This window comes from Cygnus atratus, chromosome 1, assembly GCF_013377495.2.
Source record: "Cygnus atratus isolate AKBS03 ecotype Queensland, Australia chromosome 1, CAtr_DNAZoo_HiC_assembly, whole genome shotgun sequence".
NCBI classification, from domain to species: domain Eukaryota; kingdom Metazoa; phylum Chordata; class Aves; order Anseriformes; family Anatidae; genus Cygnus; species Cygnus atratus.
In genome coordinates this window covers 24,101,393-24,119,992 of record NC_066362.1, presented here as the reverse complement: position 1 = coordinate 24,119,992, position 18,600 = coordinate 24,101,393, and the positions used below count along the sequence as shown (strand labels likewise).

Sequence of the window (18,600 nt, the reverse complement as noted above, 5' to 3'; positions counted from 1 at the left end):
ATTTTTCTACCATCATAAAAATCTATGGAATGTAACAGAAAAAAAAGTTGATACCCGCTGACAGATGAAACAAAACAATTTAGAAAGGCTTCCTGAAAATACAACATAGGACATTAAAATAATTCTCCAAACATGGTCTTCAAACACTTCAAATGTTACAATTCACAAAACAATTTGCAAGTACAAAAAATGTGTTCTGTAATTTCTTTTTTTTTTTTTTTTGTGACTCCAGTTTTAGCAAAATAGCCAAATAAATATTCTTCACTCCACTGGAAAAAAAAAATAGAAAAAGAAAAGGTTTATGCATTTATTTCTATAGATAAGAAAGAGCATATTTACTGCAGATCAAAGTACCACTCATAGAAATATTCATCATGGCTTGAAGCCTACTTCTCAAATGGCAAACTGGAGCAGAAATGAACACACTGGCTTGAGCTAGGTCATTTCCAGCCTTCTTTTTGTACTCAGCTTTTAATGAGAGAAACCTTAATGTAGTAATGGCAAAAAGCTCCTTCAACCTTCAAGCAAAGAGTAGTGAAAAAGGGAGCAGCATTTTTGTGTAAATACATCGAGAAAACATACCATCCCAAATGGCACTTCAATCAAAGGCCCAAATTTATTGTTCTTCACAGATTGCATCTTTCAACGCCTTTAAACCCCGCGGGTTTATCAAAAGAGAAGCTGTAGTGATTGCTTTCATTAATGCTATGTTTTGTCAAAATCCTCAATGTGAATTATCTATCAAGTATGGACAGAAAAAGCCTTACAGTGCCCAAAAGGACTAGTTATGTATTAGCACATTAGCTGTCTTGGATTCTATAGATTGTATTGGGGTGAACAGTCTTATCAACTTAAAAATTGACTTCCCCTTTCAATAGGGTCTTGGCTCTTTGTTCCTTTAAATTCAAACCTAGGTCTTTTTATATTCATTACTAGAAAAGTACAGATCTAAGTGTATCCTAAATGCAGTTTTGAAAACCTGCATAGTACAAAACTAAAATTTCTAAAGAAAAGGAGACAAAAGTTTATTGATTAAACCCAATTATTGAGTCAGGTTCATAATAAAACTCAATATTGATCTGTGGGCATGATGCTAACATAATCAGTCACATTTAGAAATTTAGCCCCAGATCATATTGATCCATGTCAAGTCCAACTTTCAGCTGTATTTGTGGATGGGAGAATTATTTAATTCAAGCTGAAGGATCTGCAGCATCACATCTTGGAAAGATGCAGAAACTAATTCATATCACTTGGCTTTGCATTGTCAAAGCAAGAGTCACATCCATGTGACAGATTTCACCAAGGTGGATGTAGCAAATAAACAGTATGACAATACATCGATGGTGTAAGGTATGAGACTATCATCCCAGAGAAACAGCAGCATGTATTTTTAATGACTAAAGGATCAGTAGCATATGTGATTACACAGATTAACAATATCTCCATAAGCATTAGAATAGCCTATCATTAATGACAAGCTTAGCTTATATTTCTGACAAAGCTACATGAAATGCTTTCTCTTAATTAGTATAATTTAAATATATTTAAACACATGAATTCAAAGATAAACTGGTATCAACAAAACCACTTACATTACTGAAAGTACTAAACTACAATGTGAAAACATTTTCAGTTTCCAAAATGATACACACACCTAAAAGTTTTCCAAACCCAATCTAATATGTGACTGTTTTCTATATGACTTGTAAGTTTTCCATCTTACATGGGTATCTGATTTATTAACTCCTTTAAAGTAAGGCAGATCACAGAAAAGGAAAAGAATTAATATTTCCTTCTGGCAGTGGTCTGTACAAATTATTCACAGCTAAATCTTTCTTAATTGGCTTGATTTTTTTTCTCTGTTTTACTATACATAAAAAAAAAATCTCTGTAAATACTGAAAATAAATTAAGTCTTTTGAAATTGGGAGACTGCATGTAGAAAATGAAACATGGATTCAACATTCGGATAGAGTCATCTAGATAATCTGAACGTGTAAGGCAACCTATTAAATACAACACAGCTTCTGAAAGCAGGATTTTGTTAGATAATTTGTGCAAAATAAGCAAAACCATTTATTTTAAAATGCACATACTTGCTACATTTAATTCTACGGAAAGACCCACGAATGACCACCATCTCTAAGTGAATCAAACATAACAGACAACACTGTCAAATAGTAACGGAATATCTGTTACCAAATATAGTCTAACAACAGAAAAAGCAATTAAAAACTTACCTTTACTTGCTGTAGGCAAGCAAGAAATAATGGAAAAATAAATCTGATGTAATATTTGCATCTTATTTTGCTATTATGATATACATACAAGAGAATTCATAAATCTTTTTGAAATAAAATGGATTAAAAAAATATAAGAACTTAAAGATTATGAGGAAATAATAAATGTTATATGAATGTGATTTAAAAATGGTTAGAATGATTGTATTTTTCAAATACCTAAACAAATGAGCTTTTTATGTCCTGTTCAGGCTACAACCAAATGCAAAAGACATAAAAGAGTGCTATATTGTCATATATAGTTAAGAAAGAAATACAATTCTATTTTCTTCTCAGCATTCTCTCAACCTTGGGAAATATCGGGAAGGGGAATTGGGAAGAACTCTGGGGCAATAATACTTCTGTTTTTTTCACAATTAATTTCCTGCCCTTCTTAAAGGAATTTGTTGTTCTGCTTTCAGTGGCCTCTAACTCAAACTCATGATTCTGGCTGATACTTCCATGTTACATGGTCTATTTCAGGCTGTGCATTTATTTCACTGTTTGGAAACCGTTAGCCAAAACACTATCCATTTTCTTAGCTCAAGGTGTATTTTAGATCAAATGTGTATTTTGAAACCATGGTAAAAACTTACGAAAGCTATTGCATAAGTTTTAGTAAACCCTTTGGGTGTTCTTTCAGCAGGCATATTCATCTTAGCAGAACAGCATACTGAATATGCCTTTTGCAAGCTTCGCAAGAAAACTCCAATTTTAGCCCAGCTACAAATGCTACAAAAATCATCACATCCTCAGGGACTCCGTAGAGTTGAGTGAATTGGGACTAGCAAGAACTCCAGGCTTACAGCTGGTTCCTAGTTGTAAGCAAATCAGTAGGCACCATCTCTGCCCTGTTCCAGCCCAGAAGCAAACATTTTCCGTAGCATTTACTAGGGCAAAATGCTGCTAGGGTGAACTGCAGAAACTGGCCCTGTAAAGTGGTGACATCCTCCCTTTTGTGGCTCCCAGTGACATCCCTGTTGAGTCTTAGCACTGTGGAAGCAATTTGAACTAACTCAGGTAGGCAGGAAAGAAGGTAGAGAAAGAAATCTAGTACTGTAGGGAACAAAAAGATATAGAGACTGGGAGGGTAAGCACTATGACTTGGTTACAGAAGAAGCTGGAACTGGTTGGATGAAGATGAAGGTGCACATACTCTTTGCAAAAGATGGGCAAGACATACATTACTTTCCTTCAAATGCTACTCCACAGACAGTGGCAGCTTACCCTGGGAACATTTCAAATCCTGATCATTCACCAGGACTCCAAAGTGCTACATGTTTAGAAACACAGGCCAAAGAGATAATCCATGCCCCCAGAATCTTATCATTTAGATATCAGACAATGGAAAGTGGAAGAATATAAGAAAACAGACTGGCCAGTAAGGCTTGAGCTGGGGATAGCACACTGATGGACTGCTACTGCTCTGCTGAAGGACAAATTTGAGAAGGATACGAGACAGTTTTCGTATGTTTTTGAGTAGCACGGTGGAGAGGATAAAGGTGACTTACTGACTGCCTAAGGAGTGGGTGGTGGAGGCTGGCGTAAACCTCTCCTTCCTACAAGGGGAGTAGCTGGAGGCAAGCAGGACAAGGACAGGAAGGGGAACTGAGGAACTTGCAGGGAGAGTGGAGTTATTCCACTCTTACAGGTGGCAAAGTGTATTGTTGATATAAAGATGCCAAGCCTGCTGAGAAAACTATGTAAAATGAGAAGACAGCTTTTATTTCTGTTTGTTTTTAAAAGATCAAGTAAATCAAACATCCATGCACAAGCACCTCAGAACTGTTTTAAAAGAATTGCCTTACAATAACATTACCAAGCATTCAAAATCTGAGCAATGATATCATAAGGTCAAACAGCAGCATTTCTTGTGTGCTAGTATTATGACACCAGCAGCTTAATACCACTCATAATCTGGCTCTCCCAGAAAATCAAAAACAACAACAACAAAAAGTTCAAAGATTCAAAGTGATAAAAATAAAATATAAAAGAAATATAAAATTCATCATTTTGTGTCTCATTTACTTCTATACCACTAAACCATGATAGGTAGAGAATTTTTATGGCGCTTGTCATTGGACTATCCAAATAGATTGAAAATATCAATGTTATATTTCCATGACTAATCCCAAAACATTAACTCGTTTGGCAAATTGCCTGCACTATCTTCTTGATTATGTAACACTGACTGCTCTACATGGACGATTTAATTGTCTGCACAAGCTCCCTCTGCAATGCACTTTTGGTCAGCTAGATGTTTCATTTGGAAATGTCTTCAACTTTGCCATCATTGGATTGACGGCTTGTGATATCAATGTATGGCTATGAATTTGACTCACTTTGCTACTTAATAAATTGGATTTTACATTCTGCACATGGGCTTAAAAAAACTTTAAAAGGGCTTCTTTTCCTTCTTCTCTGTAGATATTTTCACAAAGAGACCATCTCTGAATTCATGGTGGCACAGGACCAGAGAGATGTTTGGCTTTGTGTTGCCTCACCTCTGCTTTTGCAGTGTTGCTTACAGTACGCAAAATACTTCACCTTAACACACCCCTCTGGTGCGTAGTTAGACCACTCTTTGACATTGGTTCAGATTAAAAATTCAACAGATGTCAGTGCTTTTGCGAGATAAAACATGTTTTATTAAGTTTTCTTTACAACCCAGTCAGGATTTTGGATACCTATTGCTCAGTGTAACGAGCACATTTTACTGTCATCTAGTAGCATAATGATAAAAGATTACAGTGCGAACAGAAGGATGTGAAACTGAGTGATAGATAGCAGACTGACAGAGAACAATGATTTTGAGTCAATTTGCCACAGATTTCAGATTATAAACCAAACTAAGTCTAAAACAGTCTCTCCTCTTTAACCCTACATATACAGATAGATGACACGGGAAGGATTACTGTATACAGCCATATGATGTTGTAAACATTTTATAGCTATTAAGAAATCCTTGGAGTGTATTAGTTGTCTAGGTTAGAAAAGTTGCTCCCCTCAGCCCCTGAAACAATAAAATCATATGCTCCCTATGTGCAGATATCTACAAGACAGAATACTTTCTAACAGATTATATGAAAATTTCAACGGTTAATATATGCTACCTACCTTGATTTTCTTTGAAGCAATTATTTTCCTTAAAGAATGACAAGGAAAATTTAAATTGGATTTTTATTTATTTATGTTTATTTTTTTTATATCCAGTGTAGTATTACACTGAAGGGTTCAAAACTCTAGTGGCCCATCTAGAACATTTCAACTTACAACGTACTGTCTGCATTTCAATTTTTACATAGCTAATACATAAAGTGTGTGATAAAGCTGACCTAAATCTATAAAATCCTGAGAATAAATTGACGCTTTTCTATTCAACACTATACTAGCAGACTAGTGAAAAATAAAATGTACACCAAACACCATCTCCATGGTAATATGTGGGTCAACTGTAATGAAGATGAAGCTAATTGTTGCATATTCATGGATTATAATAAAAATAATGACCTCCAAGTCAGGATTTCCCGTGCTGGTAATAATAATCTGAGTTAAAGAGCTTCTAGATAACAACAAACTGCTTGGCAAATTTCCCTAGTGAATGAGTTCTGCTTAATTGAACTTCACTGAGGGAGCCACAACATATTTTACCAACTACAACCAAAACCAAAGCCACAACAGAAAAAGAAAGCAACTTACAAAGTGGGGATACATCAGTGTTGACATTTCCTCCTTTAGGATTCATCTTCTGAGCTTGACTTGCAGGAATAGGCTTATAAGATTGACCTGTGGCTCTGTACATCGCTTGAACCCAGAGTATTCTATCCTGTTCATCATCACTGGCAAATATTACAGTATCGCCTTCTTTAACAGCATTGAAAAACATTCGACCACCCTGAAGACCTGAAACAGGAAACAGGAAGGTAATCTTAGTAAGTCTGAGTTACTTCTAAATCACCATCAATATTAAGAACATTAAATCAGTGGTTTTCACATGTGTGTGTGTAGGAGAGGGGGGGGAGATGGTCAATCATTTGATAGGTATTTATGACCTAGAAATAGCATAATATCTAGAGCTATAGGGATCAAATGGTGATATAAGTAGAATCAACTATAGAAGTCAAGCGAGAACATATTTCCATTATTCCATTTCTAGTTCAATTCCAATCTATTTCTTATTCATCTTTCACATGGTATTTTGTATTTTTCTAACACACTCTCCTCCAAGGCATCATTTTCATAGCTGGATGTTACTTTATCTTTTCTTAAACAGAAGCAATTCCATACCTCTTATCAACCTTATTGCTCCTTCCTTGGTACCTTTTCTCATATGAGTACTTTACTCTGTGAGTGAACAACCAGAGTGGCACACAACATTCAACGTGGCTGCAACCAGGGAATTTTTTGTGACATAACATTGCCTTAGCTTTACAAATATCTTCTGAGCATTGTTTGGCTTTTCAATTATTCTAAACATTAAGCCAACATTTTCAAAGATCAATCTACAGTATCTTGAGGTCTCTTAATTCATAACCCTCCGGTGTTTACATACAGTAGAATCATTTTTCTCTACGTGTATAACTTTGATTTCCCTCTGCCAACCTATTACTAAATTGTGTAGATTTTTCTGCTATTGTCATTTTTTTTCTTTATTACTCTGAGTAATTTATCTTTAGCAATCATTGCCACCATTCACATCCTTTTCTAAATCACTTATGAATATACTTCACGCTGCCACAAGATTCCACCATCAAAAACAGAGAGAAACGGGAAAGACTGACTAGACTTCATTATCTTTTCCTTGTATCATATGTGGTTTTATAATGTTTCAGGCAACGTTAGTGTGAATTTATTGTTCTTACAACAAGCTTCTTTCTACAACCATGATTTTTTCACTCCAGAAAATCTTAGAGGAATAATTGCAAAACCTTCAGATGCTGAAAAAAATAGCCTTGGTGGTTTTCAGTACTAAATCAAAATGAACAAAGTCAATTGACTATTTTACACAAACATATTGTACTTCAAAACCATGAAAAATACCTGTGTGAGGAGCTGTATAATCCACAGTGTATCCTTCCAGTTGCATCAGTTCCTGAGGCTCAGATTTCTTTTCTCTGTAACTGCACATAGCAAATGTGTATTGGCTAACCTGAATAAGAAAGAACTTCTTAATTGCTCAGTTCCAGAGCTAATGTTGCACAATACATGTACCACTGCTTAAATTAGATCTCAGTTGTGCTGAAGAAACAAAAAACATTTTATTTTCATAAATATTTACAGTGTAAAACTTCATGTTCTTTCCCCTTCCTGCCAAAAGAAAGGAAAAAAAAAAAAAGAAAAAAAAAAAGAAAAAGCTCTGAACACATTTCTTTGCAGTTTTCTGAAATACAACATATTTTTGGCTGTTACTTTATGCAAAATTGAAATGAAGCTGTCATGGTTTAGGCTGGAATAGAGTTAATTTTCTTCATAGAGATTTGTATGATTCCATGTTTCAGATTTTTGGTGAAAGTAGTGGTGATAACACACTGGTTTTAGTTGTTGCAGAGCAGGGCTTATACAGAGCCTAGGACTTATCTGCTTCTTGTGTTGCTCTGCCAGCAAGGAGGCTGGGGGTGCACAAGGAGCTGGGAAGGGACACAGCCAGGACAGCTGGCCTAGGCTGGCTAAAGGGATATCCCATACCATATGGTGTCACGCTCAGTAATAAAAATTGGGCTAAAGAAGGAAGAAGTGGGGATGTTCGGAGTGATGGCATTTGTCTTCCCAAGAAACAGGCACAATGAGCCCTGCTTTCCTGGAAGTGGCTGAACATGTGCCTGCAGATGTGAAGCAGCAAATTAATTCCATGTTTTGCTTCACTTACACATGCAGCTTTTGCTGTACCTACTAAACTGTCCTTATCTCAACCCATGAGTTCTCACACTTTTACCTTTCTGATTCTCTTTCCCACTCTACCTGGGGAGACTGAGCAAGCACCTGCATGGTACTAAGCTTCCTGACAGGGTTAAACCACAACAGAAGTAAACCAGGTTCAGCTAGGGAAAATACTTGGTGCCAACCAAACTGGTTAGCCTACTGTGCGAGAGAAAAGGTCCTGTATTCTAAGAAGCTGGAAAAAAAAAGGACTTTTATATATAAACATACTGTTTGCAGAAGGATTGCCAAAACCCTTATCATGCAGCTGGAAAGGTGATCACAAAACTAGCCAGTTCTATATAGAGAAGGTAAGTATCAGAACCATCAGTTTGATTTTATAGTCTAATTTCTGCATCTTTTGTACCTCTATTCACAGTCATGAACAACATGAAGTTCCTTCTGATCAAGTACAATTAGGAAAAAAAAAAAAAACATTAAGAGAAGGATCTGCCATCATGTGGTTTAAGACCCTATAGACAGAATAGAAAGTGTTAAGAAGAGCTGAGGGAAACGTGATTGGAAAGATAAAGAGAAAATCTTACAGCTGAGGGAGAAAAAGCAGTCACTGAAACAAAATTGAGATACTGCCAGAAAAAAGAGCTCGTAAATCTGCAAACACTGGAAACTTTAAGGAAATGAATTTACACAGGCCTCCAAAACTCTTCTCTCCAGGGTCTGTAGGATGTCTGGCCATCTAACTTGTTTTGAACTACAATATAATTTCTTAAATTTGCAAAATTATGCAAGGATCCAAGCATACGCAAGAAGCTTGTCTGACAGACAATGGACTGTCTTGATCTCAGTTGTTGACTGCTCAGCTAATCATCACCTAGATCTACAGCTTTGGCTACAACTCCAGGAATGATCCTTTTTGACATAAAATTTCAACAGCTGATTTCAGCGTCACTCATACACTAGTTGTTGCTGTGACTGCACACTAATCCACCTCAAAATCCAGTGACTTCAATTGCCCGTGACTGAAGATTTTTGTCTCTCTTTGAAAAAGATTTGACAATTATGGAAAGTCACAAGGTGCGAGATTATTATTGGCATAATGCTCTGATAATAATGTGCTATTTTAAGTATCGTGACTTTTTTGTAAAATTCATTTTGAGAATCCCTGGGAAAACAGGATTATGCTACACTATGTGTATAGACCATATAGTGAATGAATGTCCTCTGCCAGTGTGCACAAGCAAAAGGAACAAGTGTAATAGCTTTCTCTGTGAAGACCCTAATGCAGTACTAACATATCCAGCATTACAGCAGAAGCCTATAGCCAACACAAACTAACAAAGGTATTCCATTACATTAATTAAAGTAGCTTTACAGGACATTTCATATATACATACACTATATGTATGTACAAACTATAATGTATATTATACTATGTACAAAATTATAGCAAATAAACTACTTTATTTAAAGTAACTAATTCTAATTTCATCTTGTGAAATAGATATGAATTTGAGCAACAAGTATGGTTAAAAGTCAGGCAACTAAAACTGAGAGACAGCTTTCCACCTTGAGCTTAGTACATTTGCTTCAGTGGGCTGTACAAGGCTGTAAATAAAAGCAAGAAACAACCTAGCCCACCATTTTTAGAAATTCACTTTTTCAGGCTAGGAGGAACTACTACAATCAGCCAGCCTGTCTTCCAGCATAACATATACTACAGATTTGCACCTCATTGTTTGAGCATTGTGCCCGTAACTTTGCTTTCAGTCGTAGGACGTATTTTAGAAAACAGTATGTTGGTTTAAAGATTTTTAGTCACTTCCAGGGTCGCATTCAGGGCAGGGCCTGATGGCCAGGGACTGTTCCAGTCCCAACCAGCAGCAGGGTAGCTGAGGGCACTGGGGCAGCCACATCCCCGGGCACCAGGCACCTCTCTGGAGACTGGGATGGGCCAAGACTTGGCCAAGCTGTAGTCCCATAGGTGGGCCCGTCCCACTAGGGCCCACGGCTGGGCAGGGGAGGGTTACTGGGAGCTAGAGACCAGCTCCACTGTGGTGTTGTTGGGGCTGGGAATGCTGAAATGGCATCCTGGGCTGTGGCAGGGTGGGGGAGGCCCCAGCGGGTGGGCAGGGACAGTTCAGGCCATTAATGCCGTCAGGGCCCTGACACAGGCTCAGCCCTAACCATATCGTTAGATCTAGGTCCAGCAGAAATATCACCTCCAATACTGTTTGGTATTTACCTATCTATATTCCCAATGATCTTACCTGCCCTCATGCACAACCATGGAGGGAACACTGGGTAGTCACACAACTCTAAATCCTTCGCAGCTATCACTGCATTTCTTGAGAGCTCCCTCCTGTCCCCTTCTTGCAAACTGAACCGACTTATTTAACTTTTGAAATTTGATACTACAGTAAACACTTTTTAAAATTATTCTATTAGTTTGACTGAAATAGCCTAGCAGACAACCACATCACCTACATTTTCTTGTCAACAACGCTGTACAACCGTATTATATAAATAAACAGCCATCAAAAACGAAGTGAGCACATACTTGTGGAAATGCACAGGAATCCCATTTTTTAAGATTTTTTGCATGTTTTTGAGGATCAGTTTGTGGAAAATCTGGGCTATGTGTCTTTGTTCATTTTTAATCTTACCATTATTATGGAAATTATAATGCTGTTGATTTTACTTCTAAAAACATATTTCAAATATATTCTTTTAACAGAATAACTTGCTAAGAGATATTGACATCAAAATCAGTCTTACACTTCATCATTTGCTGAGACATTTTAAAGTATTTTCACCACAGAATTACAGGGATATTACAGGAAGTCAGCACAGTCTAAAACAACACTTTTTTTTTTTTTTTTTTTAAATAGACCTGTGTCTGCTCTCAGGTGTATTTCTAGTAGTTAATGAAGCTGTTCTCCTTAGAATTCAGCAAATGAATATCAGTACACCATGGAATAACAGGTATGCAAAACACAATTATGTAGAACACATTTTCAAAAAAAAAACCAACCAAAAACCTTAATCAAGTCACCTTCTTAAATAGTAATGCTTGACAGGAGGAAAGGAAATTTCCTTCCTACAACTGCATTTCATAATTTTCCAGGGATCCAACCTGACCAACTGACTTTGAGATGTTTTACCTACTTTATAACAAAATGGAAAACTGACAACAAACCTGTGTGTGCATGACAGACAGATACAGGCAGCAATCTGGAAATGATTTTTGAACAGTGATGCTAGGGGATGTTCCCACGGGGCAGAAAGACCCTGTTCAGTGCGCCAGGAGGACCTCTTACTGAAAACCTGGAGGCTGACTGTGGTCCCTGCTACAGGACATTAATGGACAGTTCAGCTGCAAGAACTAGCTTGCATAGCTGGGGAATTTAGAAAAAAATTATCTGTTAAGCAAATGACTGACTTTTCAAACATTAGAACAAATGAAATTAAAGTTACAGAAGTGAATCTGTATTTAGATTACCGAAGGAAGGTTATCATCAGACGAAAAATGAAGTAAAACACAGCATGTCCAGCTGAGGCTTCTTACCTAACATGTAATATCCTTGTCACTTTCTAGTTTGAAATGAACCACCTTTTAGAGAAGTGACTGGATTGTAAAGGGAAGAAAAGCAAATATAATGAAGAGGTTAAAATTTCTAGACTTCGTAACCTGCCTATAACATCGAGCTGTTCTTTCACACACCACTAATAACTTCCAATACATGTAGCAATAACAAAGATGCACATTACTCACATCACTTCTGAAAAATCAACTTTATTCATCTAATTTCACACCTGAGTTAAATTTCCAAAGCATATGTGTATCATACTGATAGTTTCTGTCTTACAACTGAATTTCACGGCCTTAATATTTTACCAACATAAGCTAAAAGCTAAAATCTACAGAGAAAGAATCATCAATATGTCAATGGTATATCAATACAACAGACTAATATTCATTACTGAACGCTTATTTCACACATATTGACTTCAACTTATTGTCAGTGTGTGTACCGTGTAAACTATATAAATGAGCCAGAGCTGTCTGGACAGTAAATATTGATTTGCCACAGTACTTTTGATATAGCTTTATTGAGTTAGTAGCTGCTTTAAGATGAAATAGATGTCTAAACCCCATCACATTTGGAAAATTCCTGTAATATTCTCTTTCTGTATTTCAATTTCAGCATAGGAAACAGAAGATACCTAAAATTCACTTGGTTGTTCTCACAGGTAGCTCCATATTACACACAAAGACCATGGGTCTCTTCAGTGTGCACTTTAAAACACAGGTGGTAGCTGTGGTTTGGAGGAAGAGAACAAAGTCTTTCTTTTTATAAAAGGGAGGATGTAAAGGAGGAGGAGTGTGAAAGAAGAGTGTGAAGGATAAGTAAGCATTCTAGTCTTTCTTTTTTTCTGGTAACTCTGGTAAGTTTTTCTTTTTTTCTGGTAAGTTATTTTGCCTTCACATCCACGCCTTAACAGCTATCCTATACAGAGATCTTCTCAACCTTTGCAAATCTTAGTAACTAAGTCACAAGAAGACCTGACCTATTCTCAGAAAAACCTTGGTAAGATCTGAGCCAAAATGATTTCCAGATGACTTCAACCTGAAGTCCTGTTCAACTTTACAACCATTACTCACTAATTATCAATATCCAAGCCAATTCCCATTGAAGCCAGAGAGAACACTGTATTGACAACAAGCTTAGCAAGAATAACATGCAAATACTCTCACGTTTCAGGTTTACTAAGATCTTGTTCATTTTTTTTTTTTAACATCCTTATAATTTTCATGATTTAGGAGTAGGAAAGAGACCAGGTGAATATGACTGACAGAATGGTAGAGAAAGGGGTCAGGCTTTCTGTAAAGCTGTTTTAGAAGCCTTCATTCTTAAACTCTTGTAAACAGGCTTCAAGCTTCATACAGCGTTAACGGAGACTCACATTTTAACACTTTTCTATCAACAAAACAAAGGACACAGAAGAACATTGTTCTATGAACTAACTCAAAAGAACGTCAAATTTGTAACTGTAAGGTGAAGACAAGCACAAACAGAAAATATTGATTTTTCCAAAGATTCACAGAAATTGTTCATTTCCCAGTTTTGACAACTCGAATAAAATCTGCTTTTTTATTCTGATTGTATTAGCCTCATGTTAATGTTGCTATTTATCCGCATGTGAAAACACAGCACTAGGTTTGGACAAAAGGTTATGAATTATCAGCCCAGCACATTTTTGTGGTTAGGAACAATTGTTGCCCTAGATTTTCTATAACCACCACATAATTAGATTTTAGTGCAAGAAAGAACAAAACCGGCATTTAAAAAAAATATATGAAAAAGTGCTTATTAGTAACTAATCTTTGCAATTATTTAATTTTAAAGGCAGGAAATATGTGTTGAGATAGAATAAATGCAACAGTAAGTACAGTCCACTTGAAAAATAGAACTATTTTAAATTGAGTGTTGCTAGAAAGCTGTCAGTGGAATGTTTCAAGCTCACAACAATATTCAGAAATTTCTAGGTTTCAGTTGAAACAGTGCTCTGGGTTAGGACTGATTTATATATGGAAAATTCAGTGACGTTTCTGTTTACTACATATATATATGTAAATTAAAATATATATATATATATCCTGGTAAGTGTCTATGATGTAAAAACCTTGGAATAGCGCTGCATATATGGCCCGAAGATGGTGATCTATAAATGGTTTCAGATACCATACATAAGAACAAATAGTCCAAGACCACTTTTTCAATGAGATTTCCTGGTAGTCTACTAACCTGAACAAGAACAAAGTAGCGCTTTTTCCACCGTTTCCAAACCTTCTGTCCTAGAGCGTACAAATATCTGAAAAGGAAATAATAAAAGGATTTTTTTTCCATTAGTAATAAGTGTGATATTATGAGCCTGTAATACATATGAGTGTATTCACTTGCTGTACCTGACATTTTTCAGTGTTGTCACATCTAAGAAGTGATTTTTTCTTCTGTTTACTCAGACCACAAAAAACGCACAGATATCCCTTTTCATTCAAAACTAGGCTTTTTAATAATAAAACAAAAAAAAGCAGAAGCTAATGATCTCATGTTTAAGACCAATCTGCTCATCATTTACATTTTATGAATTGCCTCTGAAATAAAAAGCTTTAAGTTTTGATTACACCAAAATATTGTATGTTAGATATGTTAAACTCCCCAACCTTTTTTTTTTTTCTTTCTTCTTTTCTTTTTTTTCCCCCACTCGGTTTCTATAGATTTGCTAGTCTTTCTCTAGTCTGTGAGAAGTCAGTCACAGCGTCAGTTTGGGAAAAGGCTCAAATAACAAAATGTCAGCAAACAAGATTATTTTTTTTTCCAGAGTAAACAAGAGCCTTATTTCCAATATAATAACATACTATAAAGACTCAGATTATAAAAAACTCCTTGTCATCTTGGCAATTTTCCAAAAATTGTAGTCAGGAATATCAACAAGTGATAAGATAAAACTACAGATGCCAATACTGTTTGCTGGTAGAGGAAACATTCTCATCACCAAAACAATTGCAGCAAGTTTTATGGCACAATAGTAACATTTTTTTCTGGCACTCTGGTTGTGTTACACTGTTGTTAGCCTATGAGATATCCCTTCTGACTGGCTGGCCTCTTTCAAAGGCATCTAGTGCAACTCAGTGGGTCAAAGAGAGATCCAAATTGTTCAGATCAATGAATGCTGGCTTCATAGGCACTCTCCAGAAGATGCTAGCATTATTATGCCATATATAATGGAGAAGTTACAATGGCCATGATTAGAGATGGTTGGTGGGATGGATCTGCAGCACATTCTTTCCCACTTTAGATATCATGGACAAACGACAAACTTGTATCTAACATGAATGTTCAGCATAATGCTTCTCATTAACCGTGGTAGTTTGTCGTATTAATTAAAGGCTCCCTCATTAGTAAGCCCCAGACACTTTGCCCTTCTTCAACTTCTGCTACACCTGTTCTCAAACTCTGCCTTGCTTGGTTACTCTGCCTCTATGGGAGAAAAGACAGCTGTACAGTGGTCCAGTTTGATGGATTACCATGTGATGTAGCTTTCTTTGATCAGTCCAGATCCTGCCATACAGTTTTTAATTTCTTAATTCCGTGATTATTTTAAATTCAATAAAAGGAATAAGTGGAGCAAGGACTATGTCAGAAAGGGTACCAAACAAAGGCTATTAATAAAGTTTATTTGAAAGTTTCTAATGTTTCCCAATTAAAGAAGCACTTACCTTACAGAGCGACAGGTCCATATTGTTGCACAAAATATGAGCTGTTGTGCTTTTCATATGTGTTTCAAAAGAGTCAGAACATTTACTTTACCCAAAGCATATCACTTTGCTATTGCCCCTGTTAATCTCTCCACTACTGCCACCAGGTGGAGGGGGAATGGCTGACAAGATTCCACTCAGCCTGGAAGATAAATGACCCGGGAGAGAAAACAAAAAGGGTCTACAGGTGGTCTTTGAGCTCCCTCAGCTTTCAGTCTGATCTGTTCTACATGGTGATTCTGCCACTCAGAATATCCTATAGCTTCCTCTGACCAATGTCAGAGGACTATGGCCCCATGGACCGCACAGACCAACTGACAGTAATACACAGTCCTCAAATGCTACAGTACAAAGATATCCTGACCATGTTCTCACCATCTTGCCATGTCTTAAATTACTGTAAAGTAGCCATAGACTAAGAGTGAATTCCTCTTACTCGAGACCAATGTCAGTATCATAAGCAGCAGTGACTTTATGTACTGACAGGAACATGGCAGAAAATGAATAATCCAGCCCTAGAAATGTCAGGTTTAAATTCATTCCCTTTCATTATTAACTGAGCCTGGTATGGAAAAGTGCTTTTAAAATAAGAGGCCTAAAAAGAACATTTCATCTCAGCTAAAATGTTGCTTTTTAAATTAGTTTTCATGTAAGATATACCACATATGGTTCTGCAGTACAGGCAGAACTGTCACAAGTTACAGGAAATTCACAATTATAAAATAGGAAAGGATACAAAACAAAACAAAACAAAAAAAAACACCAATGTGCATTTTTTATTCCTCCTACAAATTGAAAGTGATTTCACTTCCAGTTAGAGTGTTAAATAACAGCTTCCTTGGAAAACAAAGAAGTGGAACACTAACTACCTAAATTTAAAATCCGATGATCTTATATAAGATTAGATAACAAATAAGATACCATTCATGACACAACACTGGGATTTGGTATACAAGTGCAAAGCCTTATGACACTTGGTTTTGCAAATCACTATAAACACACAACTATAATCTTATACTATTAATCCCTCTTCCAGTGCCATCTCTAATGGTGACAGTGATTTCTGATGCAGAAAATTTCAGCTATTTACAAGAGAAACATCCAATGCTCATTTCAAGCGTTCAAGCTCCTGAAAGATGAGGAGACTAATACTTGCTTTAACTTAAGCCTCACATACCCAGAAGGAGCCAATTCCCAGACTCCAAAATCCTGTTTGAGCTTCTCTTTTCCATTCGTTTTTCCATTGAAATAAACGGGAAGGAAAGGACCTAGGAATGTTGTTAAATTTGGACAATATCTAGAAACTACAGAAAGCTAGTTTTTCAAACTGTAGAAATTACAATTGGCATTTATAAAAGAAAAAGTCTATAAAAGCCAGTTTCCAGGGTTAAATATCACTTAAGTGTCATAGCCAGAGCAGAAAATTAAGAAGTTAACAGATTCAGAAGTGAACTAAGTCCTAGAACTAAGCTCAGGAATGTTTTAAGATGAGGAATTGCGCCTTTTTTCACGGGTCTCAGTTAACATCAGTGCCACAAAGCACAGCCGCCTCTCATAATTATAAGCACACAGTTGCAGCCTGCTATCTCTCTACCCATATGTGTATCTCTATGTACCTACAAGCCTTGTTCACTTTCTCCAGCCAAAACAACAACAAAAAAAAAACATGCAAAAGATGCATAGCATTATTTGCTCAGATTATTTTAAATACCCTCAGTGGCAATAAGAATCACACAACAGCCATTCCTTCAAATGCTATGCCTGCCTCTAGGTAAAATACACCATCCAACACTGAGAAACAGCTGATATTCAGGAGCAGCTAATACCACATTCCTAAAAACCAACCACACCATTTGCTACAATTTTTCTCTCTTTAATTTGGTTTCTAAAATTGTGATAATCTGAAATAATTTTTTATTTACTACAGTTCTGCCATACACTGAGAAGAAAGACACTGAGACGGTCTTCCTGTACCCAGGCACTGGAATAGTCATCACTTATTACTAAGTAGATTTATTTTGACTTTTCTTTAAGACCATGTTTTGCAGAGTTTGTAATGAGTAGACTGACAAGCAGTTAGGAAGGATCGGTTTTCTGATGTACATAGCAATACATATACATGCCAGACTTCTATTCTGTTAAAAATATATTAATATTTTAATAAATATGTATACTTAACATCTGTATTGGTACCTGTACATATTAGAAAGTATATTCATAGTCTGTATGTATATGCTTGGTTGCCTTACTTTTTCAGTCTTTCTATATTACTCACATAATTTCCAGTAACTTAAGACTATTATATCTGCTTTTCTGCAGCACAGAGAAAATAGGACCTTGATCATGCATGTTGAGTCACTAAGTGCTACACCAATGAAAAGATTTTATAACCCATTTTTCTAGTAATGTTAAAGGTCATCCAAATATCCAAATGTACAAACCACACAATCACTTTCCAAAGACTTACAATCTCAAAAGCAATTCTACAGTTTTCTTGAACATTATTTAATACTGTCTTATTTCTTTTCCCTCACTCCCAAATTAAACAGTAAAAATCAAAATTGTATTAAGACACATTTTTAAGACACAGATTTACCTGATTATACCTCACAATGCCTACACTATGGTAAAAAAAAATAAATTAATTAATTAATATTTAAAGTTCTTTTTTTTTCTGGAAGACGAATAAAAATACAAGTAACTGCATTTCTACTACAAAATACAGAAACACTTGGGGAAAAATGCTATCTATATCATCTTGACTCAGTCAGTATCATTTTTTACTCTGGAAATAGAATAGATAAAAACAGAGTATTTTCTGAACTGAACACATTTTCTTAATGAAGTCTGACCATCACTAAATTTTTAAATATATAAGGGTTGAATATTTTTCCAAGTGTATTTCCTTGCGTTACAAAAATTCAGAACCACATTGCTAAATATTATAGTTCAGTTTCAATTATGTGATGGCATACACAGGAAAGAAAATGGCAGCTTATTTGCTTGAAGTCCACGCTGTGAGAGTGCAGGGTTCTACTTTTTGATGAAAAAAATCAGCACTAATGAATAGCTGAAAAACATAATTGAGTGTGGAATACTGGAGCTATTCACTGCTGGAGAA

At 36.1% G+C, this 18,600-nt stretch overlaps 1 protein-coding gene across 12 annotated transcripts in view; it reads right to left on the bottom strand.

The window, feature by feature from the left end:
* The window catches only part of CADPS2 (calcium dependent secretion activator 2), a 312,131-nt gene that overhangs the window by 105,972 nt on the left and 187,559 nt on the right, over nucleotides 1–18,600 (bottom strand). For 8 of the 12 annotated variants that reach the window (XM_035559395.1, XM_035559401.1, XM_035559404.1 and 5 more), the window contains exons 9-12: nucleotides 13,966–14,032; nucleotides 7,322–7,430; nucleotides 5,981–6,184; nucleotides 2,243–2,251 (exon numbers count right to left, since the gene is read on the bottom strand). In XM_035559395.1, the coding sequence (XP_035415288.1) occupies nucleotides 2,243–2,251; nucleotides 5,981–6,184; nucleotides 7,322–7,430; nucleotides 13,966–14,032 (389 nt within the window). The remainder of the gene's footprint in view (nucleotides 1–2,242; nucleotides 2,252–5,980; nucleotides 6,185–7,321; nucleotides 7,431–13,965; nucleotides 14,033–18,600) is intronic. The other 4 variants (XM_035559397.1, XM_035559403.1, XM_035559399.1 and 1 more) reach the window with 1 other exon arrangement.